Source organism: Anguilla anguilla, chromosome 18 (genome assembly GCF_013347855.1).
Source record: "Anguilla anguilla isolate fAngAng1 chromosome 18, fAngAng1.pri, whole genome shotgun sequence".
Taxonomy (NCBI): Eukaryota; Metazoa; Chordata; class Actinopteri; order Anguilliformes; family Anguillidae; genus Anguilla; species Anguilla anguilla.
The window spans coordinates 19650934-19668804 of NC_049218.1; the positions used below are offsets into that span (position 1 = coordinate 19650934).

Here is a 17871-nt window from a genome sequence, read left to right on the forward strand (position 1 = left end):
CACATTTTACTAAAGTACAGACAGATGCGATTACCTTTCTTCCAGCAATGATTTGATAGAGACCGTGTTATAACAGTGTTTCAGAAGAACGTGCAACTAAATAATGTCACAGCTGGTTGTGTGGCCTTATTTTCTTAATTTTTGCACCCTACTACACTAACCTTTGTGGACAGGAACTTGTAGCTTTCATTAAATGCCATTTATATTTAAAACCACAACCACTAAAAATGAAACTAATCAGCTATCAATGCGACTGAGAATGTGAAATGGTCACACAGCCTGGTCTTCTTTCTGTTTTCTCGGACAAATGGGAGAAACTAAAGAACAGACTTATTTCCTACTGCCGTCTGGTTTCCTGATCATCAAGATGTGCAGAAGAATGAAAGTATGACTCCAGGTTTTTTAATGAACTGACATCAGTGACTCAGTGGCGCCCCCTGTAGGAATAAGGTGCCGTTGCGGACGTTAGCCTGACCTGCCTGCAGGCCGGAGCAGAAGGTGGAGGAGAAGTTCTGGAGGGAGACGTCCACGTCAGTGCAGGTGGGGAGCCCCAGGAGGCGCGGGAGGAGCCCGGCCAGCGATTGGACGAACAGCCGCGCGCTCTGCTGGTCCGCCTCCTGGTTCTTCAGCAGCTTGAGCGACAGGGCGGCCGTGCGGAGGGACCGGTGCCCCGGGCAATCGCGCGGGGTCTGCTCCTCGTCCGCCAGCGAGCAGTTGTCCGAGCCCATGTCCGAGACGTCGGAGCGGCCCGAGTCCTTCTCGGCCGCCATGGAGTACTGGTCGCAGGAGTCGAACTCGGTGCGGGACAGGTCCTGCTCGTCCACGCTGAAGTTGCTCTCGCTGTAGCGTGAGCCGTGGGACCGCGCCCGCGACTCCACCGACAGGAAGTTGGTGATGTCGGGGTACACGAGGGCGTGGCTCCGCTGCACCACGTCGGGCTGGCCACTGGGCTCCGCCCCCGCCTCCCTGACCCCCGGACGGGGGGGGCGGTCAGAGGCGGCGTCCGGGCCGCAGGAGGAGGGGGAGGCCAGGCGCGGCTCCTCCCCGCACTCCTCCGGGGTGGTCTGGCCGAGTTCCCCCTCCAGTGTTGTCTGGCCCGTATCCGTGGTGACGCTGATGCTGATGTCAGGGCTGCGCTCGGCGCCGGGGGGCTCCCACGGAGCGTGCTCGGAGGAGAGGATGTGCCGCTGCCAGCGGAAGTCGGCCTCGTTGACCTCCATGGACTCCCGCGCAGACTCCGCCCCCTCCTTCAGCTCGTCCAGCCGGCGGAGGAGCATCCGCGCCTGCTCCGGCTGCAGGCCCCGCCCCTGGCTCAGCTCCTCCAGCGCCCCCAGCAGGGCGCACACGCAGGACACCGACGAGAAGCAGGCCTCGATCCCGCCCTTCATACACGCTTCTGTCATGCCATCCATCACCCTGCATCACGGAGGCAACACGCTCAGGCACAATGCGTTCAGGCACGGACACAATGCGTTCAGGCACAGCACAAACACCAACAAACATCCAGGCAGTGCCAATTTAAAATGCAATATTCAGTGTGACTATCGTCAGATTCAAAAGGATATATTTGTGAAGATCACCAAAAAGAGACACTGGCGACGTCATGTGGTCATAAGCTGTAAATGCAGTCTGTGCGCAGTACTGACACAAGCATCAGAGAACTTTCAGTTCTTTGGCAAGTTTTATGCAATATTAACGATTTTACGAGTAGCCTTTTTGCTACGTTGCTCTTTGCTAACCTGCGTGTGTGTGCGTGTGTGTACGCCTGTGTGTGTGTGCGTGTGTGTGTGGGCGTGTGAAAAATTCACACTGCCAGTAAGGCATTTTCGCTTACTCACAGCTTCAGCAGGTCAAGGTGGGACTTCCTCTTGGAGAAGGAGCGCTTTCTGGACTCTGGTTCTGTTACACACGGGCCTGCCAGGTCAAAAAGGCGTTCTGGGCTGCCCAGGATCTGTGACAGCATCCACATATATTCAGTACTTACAAATTACCTTTTGTTTTTCGTAACAGTTACTTTCTGATACATGCGTAACATTATGCCATTTTTAAAAAATAAATGGCTGTGTTCCATAGAGCATATCTGAATGGATATCTCTCCAGGCAGGGTCTCTCACCTCTTTCATGGTCCTGATGGCCTCCACGCGGTGCTGGGGCGGGGGGTACAGCAGGATTCGGTGGTACAGAGACTGCAGGACGGGCTTCATGGACTCCACCTGGCCCACCAGCCGCACCAGCTCGGCCGCCGTGTAGCAGATGGTGCGCGCCACGGGCCCGATCAGGGTGGGGGCGCTGGACGAGCACCCCGACCCCCTGCCCTGGTCCGACACCCCCGCCGAGGGCGGGGCCGCGTCCTGGGATGACCCGCTCCCGTGGGCGGAGGCTGAGGTGATGGTTTTATCGTTCATGGGGTTCCCCATGATCGCCACCAGCGACGGACACAGCTGCTTCCTGGCAGGAGACAGCAGAAGGGGGCTTACATGTGGGGACAGGCATTTTACAGCAAGTGAACAACTTCTTAATCGACTTTGACTGTTCCTACAGTAGCATGATTAGTGTTGAATCTTTAAAGACCCCGTGGAATCACGTTTTTATTGCATTTAAAGTGTTCATTAACCCGCAAGATAAATGTGTAAACTTTGCACAAATTCAGCAACAAAAAAATCAAAAATGAACTTTTTATTTGAAATATAACACTGCCAAACAGTAGGAGGTCTGACACGGTGATGTATTTAAACTGAATATATATTTTAACTATGATGCTTTTCTTTTTCACTGGACAGTTAGCAATGGAACCAAGCAGCATTAAACATGCAGGAGATGAATGGGAAAGCACTCCAGCCCACGATGGGTCTTACCATATGAGATCCGTGAAGCCTCTGTTGAGGTGCATTGTGGGAGGGCAGCTGCTGAGGATGGACAAGATGCACTCAAGATAGAGTAGCTGGAGCAGCTGGTTCTCACTGTGGAAAAACAGAGCAGTGAGACAAAGTGAGCTTAGTAGGCATACTCTCGCAAGAACTGTCAGTGCAGAAGTTTTAATGTAAAGGTCACAAGACACTTTTCGCACTTGAATTGGTAAATCCCAAATGTGCAGTTCTAAATTAATACTGCATTTTGTCACTAAACTTGCTTGAGCATCAAAATAACAGAAGAATTGATGTGTGGTGAATGTTCCGTCCCAGACTCCCCACTGCCTATCGCCCACACAGCTGAGGCAAGCCTGTGTCCTCCTGCTAAATCTAAAGATCTTCACGTTTTTTGCTCCACACAGCCAACCTCATATCCCATGTTGAATGTTATTGTGAAAAGGCCTTTAATCCCATGTCATGGACCATTTCCCTCCAAAACTAGATGGCAGTGGTCATGGTCATCTCAGCAGCACCGTCTCCAGTGTAGACGGCTCCATTAGAGTAAAGGCCCTGAAGCAAGACACCCTGCAGTTTGGATCTGTAGCGATGCTTCCCTTCCCAGCAGGCTCTACACAGACAGGGCTTCTAGTGCTTTCTCCAGCTTAATGAAGCAGAATATGAGCACAACCCATTCCATCAGAACCCCAACAGCTACACAATTTGGCTTTCGTTTTTCGATCAGCTCATGTTTGCAGCTAGCTGCATAATGAGCTGTTGTGTTAATTATACTGCAGAGCAGACTGGGTTGTGTTGCTACCGTGCGACAGCAGGGAATAGCACAGGTTAGCCTGCCATAGCTGCTGATTCAGGATGTGGGAGGAGCTTTCAGACTGTGGGAGGAGCTACTTGTTAAGGCTGTGGAAGGAGTCTCAGACAACGGGAGGATCTGCTGATTCAGGCTGTGGGAAGAGCTGTTTACCTGGCCACGCCCTCCAGCTTCTCGCAGAAGACGATGAGCACATTGACGACGTCCTCACCCAGGGCCTCGCTGGTGGGGGAGATGTCTGAAAGCATTGCGTAGTCAGCCATTAGCGTTAGCGGGAGGCCAGAGTTAAATTATCACTGTAATTGAAAGCCTCTGTTACACAGCGCGCTGCCCCCTCTCCCCTGCCAGCGGAGAGAGATGACTGACAGGCGCAATGCACGGCTCCATATTCCAGGAAGTGATCCGCATGCTTTACGGCCCTATAAAGACGGCCATTACTGTCAGCGCAGGGGCACTTTCGCACGAAGGAGGGGCCTGCTGCCCCGGGGAGGCCTGCACACCACAGACCGGAGTACCTTTGCGATGGAGAGTGGCCATCGACCCGTCCTCCGAATCCAGAGCCTGCAGAAACCGAAAAACAGGATGTGCAGTAAGAATGCAGTGAGTAATGTGCCCCCTTCTCCCTACATTCACAGTGCACAAGCTCAGAACGCCCATTTCGCTGTCTGCCGAATTAAAGCAGACAAGAGGCAGACGGCCATTAGCTAGCATTGTCCGCACATGGAATTGGTAGGTCTGTAATTAATTAGCCAGCATTGGGCAGCCTTATAATTAAGGCATTGTCACGCTTACCACCCCAAACAGAGCGCACCAGTTTTAAATAAAGAACTTGGTGAGCATACCCTTGGCTACGAAGCTACAACTCAGAAAAATGAGTTTTGTGTATTAATCTTCAAGTTTCCTCATGGTAAAGATAAGAATTTAAGCTTACAGTTTCGTCATTCTGTGGCAAAGTGACAAAGGTTTGCTTAATACGGATACAGAGTGTAGTGTAATTGGCCGATGTTGTGGCACAGTGCACTTTGATTGGTTGGTGGTGTGGCAGAGAGCAGTGTGATTGGCTGATGCTGTGGCAGAGTGCAGTGTGATTGGCGGATGCTGTGGCACAGGGCAGTGTGATTGGCTCACCGCATTTTCCTGTCTGTTCCGCAGCTGCAGGGTGAGGTCCCCCAGCATCTGGCTGAGCGTGGCTCGCACCGCCGTGTTAATACTGCGCTGGTGACAGCTGCTCACGTACGTCTCAATGCACACCTGGAGAGAACGCGCGCGCAAGTGCGCAGAGACGCACACGCACACGGAGACGCACACACACACAGAGACGCACACGCACACAGAGACGCACACGCACACAGAGACGCACACGCACACAGAGACGCACACGCACACGGAGACGCACACGCACACAGAGACGCACACGCACACAGAGACGCACACGCACACAGAGACGCACGCACACACACAGACACATGCACACAGAGACGCACGCACACACAGAGACACACAAAGACGCACGCACACACAGAGACGCACACGCACACAGAGACGCACACACACGCACACAGAGACACACATACACACGCACACAGAGACGCACACGCACACAGACGCACGCACACACAGAGACGCACGCACAGGGAGACGCACATACACACACAGACGCACGCGCACACAGAGACGCACGCACACACAGAGACGCACGCACAGGGAGACGCACATACACACACAGACGCACACGCACACAGAACCACACACACACAGAGACGCACGCACACACAGAGACGCACGCACAGGGAGACGCACATACACACACAGATGCACACGCACACAGAACCGCACACACACAGAGACGCACGCACAGGGAGACACACATACACACACAGACGCACACAGAGACGCACACGCACAGGGAGAGACACACACACACACACACACAGACGCACATGCACACGGAGACGCACACGCACACAGAGACGCACACGCACACAGAGACGCACATGCACACACACACACACACACACACACACACACACAAAGGGTTAGAACTCAGTGTGTCCTTGAACTGGAGCAGTCTGAAGCACCCATGGTGCTCTCTGAACACAGACACTCTGTCACACCGTATTTTAGTACTTCTGTAGCTGCAGTTTACCAGAGCATCTCAACAGAGGAGGGAAGAATTACACAGCGGAAATGAACCAGATTTGCAGTGACATCACAGACATTCCCACCAAACAGAAATACGGTAAACACTGCTGAGTAAACACAGCTGAGTAAACACAGCTCTTACACCTCTCCTACACACCTTTTACACAACTCTCCAACAGCCCACATACCCTACCCTTACACAGTTCTTCCACCCGCTTACGCAGCTTCTACAGTTCTTTCGCTCCTCTTGCACAGTTCGGACAATTCATTCACCCCTCTTTCATACAGCTCTTAAAACAGCTCTTCCCAGAGAAATATGGGCACGCTGAGCTGCAGAGAGCAGAGCTGCAGGGAAACGGTGATGAGAGCAGAGAGTGTGAATGGCTGTGTGAGAGACTGTGTGTGATACAGATAAGAGCACAGCCCTTCAGCACCATGCTCCTGTCCCCCAGGGAACAGATGACAAACGCCGCCATCAGTCTGTGGCATTACCGGGGAACGTCTGATAGGTATGAATAAGCTCTTCCCCAATACACAGTCAGCAGTATCTCACCCAGGTTTAATTTCCTTCTGCCTAAAATAAGACTCCAGTTCCCCTCGCTAATTAACTTCCTGATTAAAATGTTCTCTTGGGGGCCTTATTGCTGGAACCAGGGCTGTGCTCTGATAGAGGTTTTCATTTTTATTTCACTTAAAAGAATGGCCCTGGTGAAGTTTTGCGACTGTTGGGGCAACACGGCCCCTATCAGAACCATGTCTATCCACGTAGGGCTGTGTGCTGCAGCCCCCAGCATCGCAGTGCATTACACCTTCATTTCAATCCTAAACCCATGTTACGTCAATCTTAGAACCACTGGATGATTTGTAGTGTGCACACCCATTTGATTGGATGAATTGTAGTGTGCACACCCATTTGAATGGATGATTTATAGCATGCACACCCATTTGATTGGATGATTTATAGCGTGCACACCCATTTGATTGGATGATTTATAGCGTGCACACCCATTTGATTGAATGATTTGACTTGCTATGACAGCCCACGCTGCAGTTGTCCCTTCCTTACAAAACATTAATAATCTCATAAAGGACATGGGTTATTTATTTCTTGAATATCAGTCAGCTGATCTCAGGATCTCAGGGTGACCGTCAGGTGGCCTATAAGTTCAAGAGACTTTGAAAATGCTGTCTCCCATTAGAAACAGCAATAAAACCACCTGTTCAAACAAACCACACCTTTTCTTTCCACAAAAACAGTCAAATAGAACTTCAATTCCACACGCAAGCTCTGATTTTATCAGAACAGCAGCCATCTTGATCCTCGGAAATTGAAACTGCAGCGTCCAATCAGCACTCATCTGGCGGAGGTACGAATGAGTGCATCACTCTCTACGCAACCGATGACCGGAATTTTCCACTGACAAACAAGTCAGAGAGCTTCCATTCAGCCACGTAGTGCGTACTCTCTACCCCTGCATCCTGAGGGTGGAAGAGGGTTTCCATGGAGACGCGACTGAGACGGCCCCTTGCTATGTGAGGTCTGTGATGCAGGTAAGGGGGGCGACTTGAGTGCTCTGCTCCTGTGCGGTCTCATTGGCCAGAGGGCCACAGACACCCACAGAGCACCAAGCACAGGATGCACACACAGCGAATACGTATGTGCACATACACTCATGCACACACACAGATGCACAACCAAGGTGCACGGTGATGGGGTCCTCTCCTGCGTTTGCTGGTGTGTATCGGTGTGTGTGCATGTTTAAATGTGTGTTTGTATGTGTTTGTGCAGGTGTCAGTGTTTTGTGTGTTTCTGTGTTGTTGTGGATAGGCATATGTGTGTATATGTGTGTGTGTATGTATGCATGTGTATAGGTGTGTGTAGATGTGTGTACAGGTGTGTGTGCATGTGGCATGTGCGTGTGTGCTAGTGTATGCATGCATACAGGAGTGTGTGTGTGTCTGTGTGTGTGTATGTGTGCTACGGTAGGCCTTGGCCCCATTAGGCTGCATGTGATTTATGAGGTGATGCTGAGCAGCCTGGTCTGGCAGCCAGAGGAATTACAGTGAGCATCTGACCCTGCTAGACAGACCAGAGCAGCCTGATGGGACCAGATCCATCACCACAATGAAGTGGCTTTATCAAGCGTTAATGTGCGACTCCTGCTTTCAGATGACAGAAGCAGGGAGTCAGGAAGCACTGTGTAGCTCTGTCACTTCAAACGAGACTGACAACAAAGAGTCAAAAAAATCACAGTGCAGCTCTGTCACTTCTCACCGTCTTCCTTCACACACACACCTGACAACTGCCACGTTCATCCGTGTCTCAGATACAGCTGACTAACAGCAACACAGACAGCACTGATCTGCTGAGACAGCACTCAGAGTGGCATAATAGGCGCTGTGTTAGCCTGGCTCTCATTCGCAGGGAATCCATTCTGTGTGCTGACTTTCCACTTCCTCTGTGGCTGACACCAATTAGGCCCCACCCACTGCCCCGCCCCCCACTGCAGAACCCTCACACCCCTCCCGTGCCAGACAGCTCATACTTAATCCTCCCTCCCCCTCCCCTCTGCCCCAGGCAGGCCTTACCTCGGCGATGCGCAGGATGGACTCGCCGTTGATCTGGAAGGTGGGGGCGTAGGTGATGCAGAGCAGGACCTGCGGAGACAGGAGGAGTTCAGGCGGGGCGGGAGTGTGGGTGGGGCTGAGCTAGAGACCCACACAGGCAAACCTTTCTGCTCATAACTCATAACACATCTCAGAGGAAAATCTCAAATATCTACCGAATGTAGAATCACTAAGGCCCAAGGCCTACAGCCCTGTTACTCAAATCACGGTCCTTGAGGGCAGAGAACTGCTGATTTTCCTCCCTCCCTTTACCTGGGAGTCAGGTGTGAAGACAGTCAGGTCAATCAGTAGTACTACTTGTTCAGTTAAATACCTGGGAGAAAAGAAAACCAAATTTGGATTTGAGGGCCAGATTAAAATATCCATGACCTACAGCAGTGCCAGGCCACTGCCATAAAGACACAGGGTGCTTTCATACTGACATAGGCCGCTGCCATATTGACACAGGGCAGTGTCATAAGGACACAGCCAAGCAGAGCGTCAGTTAGTGCCCCAGCAGGTCTGTTTGCATTCACCATGTAGAACTTTCACAGCTGAATTTTTATTACAGCAGATAGCGTATCTTTCTGAAAGGATCTAATGGCAGGGCATACCCCACCCCTATACAGCACAGAGAGAGATAACACAAGCTTTCACTCTGTGGTCAAACATTAACTTCTGATCGCAGGCAGAAACAGCATTCAGGTACAACATCATGCAGCCGCACATTAGAGCCCCAAACTTGGGTGATTTACAGTTTCTTCCTTCTCTATCTTCATGTTCTTTGCTCACTAGCCACTTCTTCAAAGTGTGGATGTCATAAGTGGCATTCTGCATTTCTAAATTTGCATGTAATAAAGTGAAATATTAAATGAGAGCTGTAATGTACCCAGCCCTTCCACAGGGCACAATGAACAGTGAATGCCCCTCCCTCTGGAAGCTTGTGTCTCCGGGGATGGAGGGGTGGGGGGGGGCAGACAGTTGGCTCATTAAGAGGCTGTTGACAGTGGTGAGTGCTTTAGAGAGGGGGAGCAGCAGAGCAGCACTGCTGGGGACCTGCTGTACTGGTAGCCCAGTGTACCACTAGCACCACGCCCAGCTCTCTGAGGATACAGCTGCCCCGCCCAGCTCTCTGAGGATACAGCTGCCCCGCCCAGCCCTCTGAGGATACAGCTGCCCCGCCCAGCACCCTGAGGATACAGCTGCCCCGCCCAGCTCTCTGAGGATACAGCTGCCCCGCCCAGCCCTCTGAGGATACAGCTGCCCCGCCCAGCACCCTGAGGATACAGCTGCCCCGCCCAGCACCCTGAGGATACAGCTGCCCCGCCCAGCTCTCTGAGGATACAGCTGCCCCGCCCATCTCTCTGAGGATACAGCTGCCCCGCCCAGCACCCTGAGGATACAGCTGCCCCGCCCAGCTCTCTGAGGATACACCTGCCCCGCCCAGCTCTCTGAGGATACAGCTGCCCCGTCCAGCCCTCTGAGGATACAGCTGCCCCGCCCAGCACCCTGAGGATACAGCTGCCCCGCCCAGCTCTCTGAGGATACAGCTGCCCCGCCCAGCGCTCTGAGGATACAGCTGCCCCGCCCAGCACCCTGAGGATACAGCTGCCCCGCCCAGCCCTCTGAGGATACAGCTGCCCCGCCCAGCACCCTGAGGATACAGCTGCCCCGCCCAGCACCCTGAGGATACAGCTGCCCCGCCCAGCGCTCTGAGGGCCCCGGTACAGCTGCGGCCTGATCTGAGCTACAGAGAAGTGGCACACACAGCCTGTGCCCTGGGTCTGCCCAGACTACACAGGACCACGAAAAGTTTCACGTAAGGCCTACTGACTGCGCAGCTGAATCCATATAGATAACACCAGCTGAGATGCTCGACTGAGGTGTAAAGATATTATATAGCCAGTTTAACTCAATGCCTTGCTCATTGAAGTATGAGATAAAAATAGCTAAGACCACTAAAAGGTCAATTAAGTCCATCCACTGCAATTGATCTGTAGAACAATTAATCAGTGCAGAACCTACAGGGGATTTACCGTTATGTCCACATGCTGAGTAACGGCAGCCCTTTTAAAGTGGGTGCCCTTCTGCTCTGTACTGGTCCATAGTGACAGAATTTAGCCTTACAGAAGTCAGTAGGCTGCATGGTACCGACGCTGCGCTTTGACTGGGTGAAATGGACCAATTATCACACGGCATTCCTCACCTTCATCACCTCCACCTGCAGGTCCTCGTGTAGAGTGGGTGTGACTCTTACTGCCTCCAGCACCTGACACAACAGCTGCTTCTCCGCTGCCTCCGTCTCCGTGGTGACGAACCGGTCCTCACATAGCATCTTCTGTACAGCACAGGGGATTAAACACAAACATGGCAACAAGGAGACAAGCATGAGTCAAGAACAGGAGAAAGTGCACAGCTCCCTAATTACAGGCAAATTCAGTGTGAGTGTGAGAGGGTGAGTCTGAATGTGAATGTGTGAGTGTGAGTGTGTGAGTATGAGTGTGTGAGTGTGAATGTGTGAAGGTGAATGTGTGAAGGTGGCCTTACCTGCATTCCTGTGAGAGCGGTCTGGGCCAGCTTGGTGCTTTTGGACTCCAGAGCCAGTCTAAGAGGAAGTAAGCATCGCTCTCTGTAACATTGGAAAAATATCAACAGTAGATGTCAATAACGCACACTGCTACAGCCAGGACACTGCAGAACAATTTTCACACCTTTTCCCCAAACTGAACCATTGAAATTCATAATAAAATATGCAAGGTATTAGGCTTACTTATCAAACAAACATGAAATCATCTGAAGATTGAGTCCAATGACAACTGACAATCCAGTTCATATTTCGTTTTATATTAACAAGATTTTTAAGAATCATTTCATCTGGCCCACATGAGTGAATGAATCCCAGATTCGACAGCATATAAGAGTAACAGACTAAATGCATTATACAGAGCAGTTTAATGGAGCCTCGGTTACTCCTGTTCTATCCACAGAAAAATACAGCAGCAATGATTGACATATGGGGTAGTAACATATTGTACAGTTTATTAAGACTGCTTTCTCACTGGTACTGAGTACAGATTTTTATCATGAACGTTGTCTCTTGGTGTCCAGTGTGTCAGACCACTTTCCTAATCTTCCGTTTCAAGCTATTGTGGAGTACGCGTCTCGAGCCCATTATGCTAACACGCGTATGCTAACGACACAGTAATGGCTGCAAACAGCCTGCACTCTGCTTCCTTTGCTTAGATTCGCTTCTGAATGAAACGTCGCTGAAATGAAGACTGCTTTATTTTCATAAAGCCGTTCAGCTTCGAAACACCTGTTCCCCTGTATTCCCCCTGTAGGCCCCCTGTAGGCCCCAAACAGAGTGAGTTTTGAGGGCCCGGAGCCACAGAGGGACTGTACTGGTCAGACAGAACTGCAGACTGATCCCTCTCTGTCCCCCACATCAGTAATGAGGCCAAACGGCCTGTCTGAGCCTGCCTGGCAGGGAAGAGCATTCTGGGCAGGAAGACGTACGGCTCCCACTGCAGTAACAGCAGAAGCTTACGGCTGGAGGTGTTTCTTTGCACCGGGAATGGCTGATTTACAGCAGTAGTCTTCAGTCATTTCCACAGAGTTTGGACCAAGTACTGAATCACCACTCCTTTCCCAGCCTTAACATTATGGCAAATATCTTGCTTGATTAAGTAACAGAGCCATTTAGAGAGACGTACATGGGAGAACTATGACAAGGGAACTTGTCATTAAAAAGATACAAAGACCCAAAGAAGAAACTGCTACATTTTAATGCAACTTATCTTCAGTGGTGAGTGTAGATGAATATGTGCCCTGGCTGACCTACCTGCACTGCATCCTGTCATCGCTATGAAAGTGATGTTCTGACTCTTCTGAGAGATAGGCCTGTGTGTGTGTGTATGGAGAGAGTGACAGGGCAGTGTGTGTGTGTGGAGAGAGACAGGACAGTGTGGGTCTGTGGGGGGACAGAGAAAGGGCAGTGTGTGTCTGTGGGGGGAGAGACGCAGCAGTGTGTGTGTGTGTGTGTGTGTGTGTGTGTGTGTGTGTGGAGAGAGAGACTGGGCAGTGTGGGTCTGCAGAACCAGCAGAAAGAGAATAGTATCATCAGCACACCGTTCCTTTCACAAACAGTCAGCTACTTGCTCTCTAGCATCAAAAATACTCACAGGACAAGAAATTGAGTTATATATCACCATCTGCAGATCTTCAGCAAAGACATGGCTCTGCTTTTCACAGCAAAGTTTACAACTGATCAGTGTAGAAAACCAATGAACAGACTATACACAACAGAAGAGGGTATAACTGTGCTGTACTTCCTTTGCAGCAGCCTTTCCTTTCAAGCAGAATACACAGCACCCACACACACCATAGAATACACAGCACCCACAAACACCATTGAATGCACAGCACACACACAAAAGAGTACACAGCGTACAGAGGCAATAGAATACACAGCACATGCACACACACACACGCACACGCACACGCACACGCACAATAACACACACGGCATACACATACAAAAGCCACATACAAATACCGTCCTTCCTACCTGAGCTGAGATGGCTGAATCTTAGCAGATCCATTCTGAGCCTCAAGGGTTTCTGAAGGATTACAGATAAAGGAATAAACATTTTACTTGATTATGCCATGACCAAAATACTGTAACGATCAGGTTTTAGATCCATTTTACTTTGAACTGCATGGCACTTTACTCAGCCTGTTGAAGTGAAGCAGTTTTTGTGTGTACGGACAGCACACCCACAGAGCCAGACCTGCAGCTGGACCTCAGTGGCTGTTCCCTGCAGCACAGGAGATCTCTCACTCCTACAGGTGCCCACAAACCTTTACCCAGACACAGCTGAGTTTGACCCACACGGCTCCAGACCAGGTCTTACTAGAAGCAGGTCATTGTAAGTGATGTGCTAATAGTAACAGCTGGACTGGCTCGCAATGCTTTGCAATACCAGGCTGTTATATTATATATGCCACACATCAGTGATAATGCAACTCCTGCTGGTACTTAATGTTTCAGAACTCAGCAGACCAGCACATTGTTGTCCTTGACGACGTTCGCCTCAGTGTTCCGAGCTGCAGCAGAACACATCATAAATCCTATATCAGTATACTTGCTGTCCTACTCATGTTCGGCCGCAAGAGTGATGCAGCTGTTTACCAGCAATGCACAACTGCGATAATCTACAAATACACAAGCACAGCTTCACTGTGAGCACAAGCACAGATTCACTGTGAGCACAGGCCACAGCTTCAGTGTGAGCACAGGCCACAGACTCACTGTGAGCACAAGCACAGTTTCAGTGTGAGCACAAGCACAGCTTCAGTGTAAGCACAGGCCACAGCTTCACTGTGAGCACAGGCCACAGCTTCATTGTGAGCACAGGCCACAGCAGCAGGGACTGTGGTGTGGCTCCCAAACATCAGTCAGCGCTTTGCACATTAACAGCAGGCCTGGTGTGAGCAAAGAGGAAGCCATGATATAATATTCTATTATAAATGCAGGAGAACAAAACTCTGGGGCTAAAACACAAAAACAAAAACTGCTTATGTCACAGTCTGCCATTGTTAAACTGCGTAGCACTTGTGAAATACTGGCACAATTTGTGAAATGCCAGTTACCAAACTAAGCCACTAGGAATCACAAGAGTGCACTCAAATCTCGGGCAGTTTGTGAGGGATGGAAATTATTTCATTTTAAGACTTTATTAAGCCTACATCTGATTTTAATCAAAAGGACATCAGTAAAATCCGTACTGATATTTATTAATTTCATTTCTATAATTGCTTTATTTTTTATTCAATTGATAACGACAGACAATGTCGCAGATGAAACATATTTCCAGGGTAGAAATGTTATCTTTGGATTTAGTATTTTATAGCTCTATGAATACGTTAGCAATACTGTAGTTATTCTATTCGCTGCGCCGCTCTGGTTTTTTACACGTTACTTAGTGCTCTCGCTCTTCGCCGGCTCAAGAACTGGCTTAGCATGTGTATCAGGAACACTAAGCAGAAGTCAAAGGTAGATTTTTTTTTCTTTTGCGAAGCACTGACTGTCTGTGCGTCTTCCAGTGATTCACTGTGGGTAATGCATGTCTGTCATGCACTGACCACCTCTGCGTTGCCTTTGTAACGCCAAAAGATTTTGTTCTGTGCATTGTCGCTAGCACAGGCAATTACAATGCTGTACAGCAACGTCGTATGTACATGCATTAACTATGTATTGCTTGGCGTTTTATAAGTCATTCGAAGTCGAGCACGTAAAATGAGCTTCACCGTATATTGGGCAACGCTGTATTATACAGTACATGGGTATATAATAATTCGTTTTATTTCCCCGATTTGGGATGCTGAAAAATGCTTAAAAAACAAATGACAACGTGAAATTAATAATAGATAAGAAAGCTTAAATAGACCAGAAGGTTGTCACAGAAACTTTTGTACAAATCTGATGTACATTTGTCCACTGAAAATCTATCAAGTCGCATGCATTATTCAACAGCCGAAATAGGTACTCGCTGTGCTGCCACTGTTTAATGACTAAATAAATATTTTTTAAAAGCAGAGTATATACGCAGGATGTGGCTACCCCGTGGCCACAGTGGGCGCTTCCCCGTTCATATAATTGAAACTGTCGTTTAGGCAGTGTAACAAAACATAAATACATATTCCTGGACATGGATTTTAAGCAGCGGGAAACGGTCCTAGCCTGAATAAAGCGAATGCAACAGAGTACAGCACAATACTTACGATAAACTTCTAAAAAAGTAGCAACACCGAATAGTTTTAGTACAGTGATTAATTTGTTATAGCTAGTAATATATTGTGAACCATTTTAATACGGTGTCCCCGTATCCACTTAATTATTTAACACACCTATTAAAGATAATATTAAAATAATTTAGATTTCTTCTGTGTACCCAGTCACCACATCTGGTTCAGTACATGGTCGTGGTCAGATATGATGTGAAAGAGCCCTGAAAAGTCATTCCAATCCTGCGTAGCCCAATCAAGACCGAGTGCGTGTGCGCGCAGAGGCATGGTTCAGGCCTACATATCATATTTAAATACATTGTAGCATAGCCACACATAACTGTCAGCATGAAATAATTTGAAACAGTAGGCAGTAATTTTAATGCCAACGCCGCATACTGTGCTATTCAGGCTTATGACGACAGGTGTTGAGCTACACGCATTACTCACCGCGGGCTGAAGTACACGCATCTCTTACAGCCTTGTACTTATTCCCTGACGCGTCCTTATGTAGCTTCCGTAATATTTCTTCCATCTTCAAAAGCAATGTTTGAAACCTTGTATTTTGGACGAAAAAGTGCGATGGTACAGCGAATCGCTTAGCATCCGTGTTCTAACGATGATTCATTCCGAGGCCAGTGATGTAAGACGACACGTCAATTCCGTAAACAGTGGATGAAGCATCTATCACCTTCGATTCTTAAAAATCGATCTAATTATTGCGAAATGCCATTTGAAAACGCACAAACAGTGCAGGATTGTTTCGAAGAAATGTGTGCCCTTAGGGTGAAGCCTAATCTTATTTCATGCAGTTTAGCTAATTCCTGTTCGTAGCGTAGAACGGGCCATTTCCTCGACCTGGTCTGGGAAATATGAAACCTGCAAAGCGCGGCCGTGGAATTCCTTTTTTGCGGAATGGAAGAGATTTACAGCCAGGACTGAAGAGCAGCGCGTTAAATCCGCGCGCAGGTGCAACCGTAAGCACTGCTATGGCGAAGTGTTTCCTCAGGATAAATTCTTCTAAAAAATGTAATCGGCATGTTTTTGAGAACTGAAAATTAGTTTAACCCCTATGCAATGCGTGTCGTCCTAATGAAATAACGGTGTTGGATAGAATGTTCCCTCGAGTATTCACCAATAACAGAACGATTCTACTCCATCCGGGATATTCAGCCTCTCTTGCCCATCAGGCTCGTAGTCGTTCCTATATTGTAATACGAGGACGTGCGGCAGCAAGACGCGCGGAGAGGTTGTTAGTTAATTCATGGATGCGATCAACCCTAAAAACATATAAGCCCTTCTAAAGTAATTTAGAAAGTAACGTTAACGGCTCCATTCTTAAATACCCATTTCATGACATCTATTAAATAGACTTACACCTGGGGTAAAGAAATGTTTGTTAATTTTCGCTATCAATACATTTCCATCATATTTAGACCCAGCGCCCTGGGGTACAGCGCAGCCTGTGAGTGTGTTTCTGTTATCTGTGACCAAACATCATGATTGATGTTCGGGCATTTACGCGCCCGCCCCTTGCTTTTTGTGGCCTGATGAAGACGAAGTCGTCTTATATTCTCAACCCAATTTAATTCATTATAGTTGGCTATTATATATAGTAAGCTCCAGTGTCCTACTTCAGGGTTAGTCTTCTGGAATTTTCCCTGGTAAAGTAGCCTACATTTTTATTCGGTGAGTAAGAATCTTTTTGCCAGTATTTTCTCAGTTGGTTTGAGGCACGGTGGTGGCACTCCATTTTTGTATCCATTGTATTGTTTACCGCAATAGTTTCAACAGTTACATAATTACTGGCTACCTATAATCATTCAACTAACAATCATAGCACGTGTCCTTCCCTTTAAATGGCCAAATGAATGCCATCTTTAGCACTAATTTGTGTTTTTAGTGACCGCTGTGGGTGACAGTTTGTACTGCTACAGCAGGTCAAATCTGAGTGCTCAAAGCTTGGGCAAATTGTCACGATCACTTGTGGATTTCTAATCATACAGTCTCTATTGTTTGCGTGTGTGCCTGTGTGTTTTCAGTGTTATCACAAACCATATTTATAGGCTACTATATTAATATATAATTAATTTAAAAACCAATATTTTTCTGGTGAATACGACTATACTGCGTTAAGATGCACTGTTACAATATAAACACTAGGTGGTGCTAACACGCCGTGTCTTTTTCGTGGAACGCTGTGTCTCAAAGTGATGCCAGTTCACGGGAGGGATGTAGTAGGCTACAAGCAAGCTGAAAACGATACCAGGACACAGAACGGCTTGTATAAAATTTGGCATTGTATTAAAATCATTTATCATTATGAGTAAACGCAAGAGTCACAATCTTTCTTCATAAACTCAGTTTGGTGAGTTAGTTTTCATCATTGCTTTCCTCGTCAAATTGCGAGGGTGACTGAATAAATATCTGTTTTAATTGTAGGTCAAAGTTATGGACACATATTGATTGAACCCTACCCATGCAAATGATCGTTTGTCCTCGTTAGCCTAGTGCCTAACTCTCACACCCATATCTCCATTGGGATAAAACGTGTCCGTGTAAAACGACCTGAAATATAAAGCAGAAAAATAAGTTTCCACCAACTAAAATAACTGTGGAAACAATGTACGAGAACACATATTTACCGAAGCGCAATGTGAC

The 17871-nt window shown here is 48.5% G+C and overlaps 1 protein-coding gene across 3 annotated transcripts in view; it reads right to left on the reverse strand.

Annotated features, from left to right (window-relative positions):
- Positions 1-16589, reverse strand: part of arfgef3 (ARFGEF family member 3) — a 34460-nt gene extending 17871 nt beyond the window's left edge. The window contains exons 1-12 of one of the 3 annotated variants that reach the window (XM_035399395.1): positions 15661-16586; positions 12992-13043; positions 10972-11053; positions 10631-10762; positions 8407-8475; positions 4804-4926; positions 4191-4236; positions 3829-3913; positions 2856-2960; positions 2115-2448; positions 1839-1951; positions 476-1416 (exon numbers count right to left, since the gene is read on the reverse strand). In XM_035399395.1, the coding sequence (XP_035255286.1) occupies positions 476-1416; positions 1839-1951; positions 2115-2448; positions 2856-2960; positions 3829-3913; positions 4191-4236; positions 4804-4926; positions 8407-8475; positions 10631-10762; positions 10972-11053; positions 12992-13043; positions 15661-15745 (2167 nt within the window). In that variant the 5' untranslated portion in view covers positions 15746-16586. Of the gene's footprint in view, positions 1-475; positions 1417-1838; positions 1952-2114; positions 2449-2855; positions 2961-3828; positions 3914-4190; positions 4237-4803; positions 4927-8406; positions 8476-10630; positions 10763-10971; positions 11054-12991; positions 13044-15660 lie in introns of all 3 variants that reach the window. The other 2 variants (XM_035399396.1, XM_035399397.1) reach the window with 2 other exon arrangements.
- Between the last annotated feature and the right edge of the window lie 1282 nt (positions 16590-17871).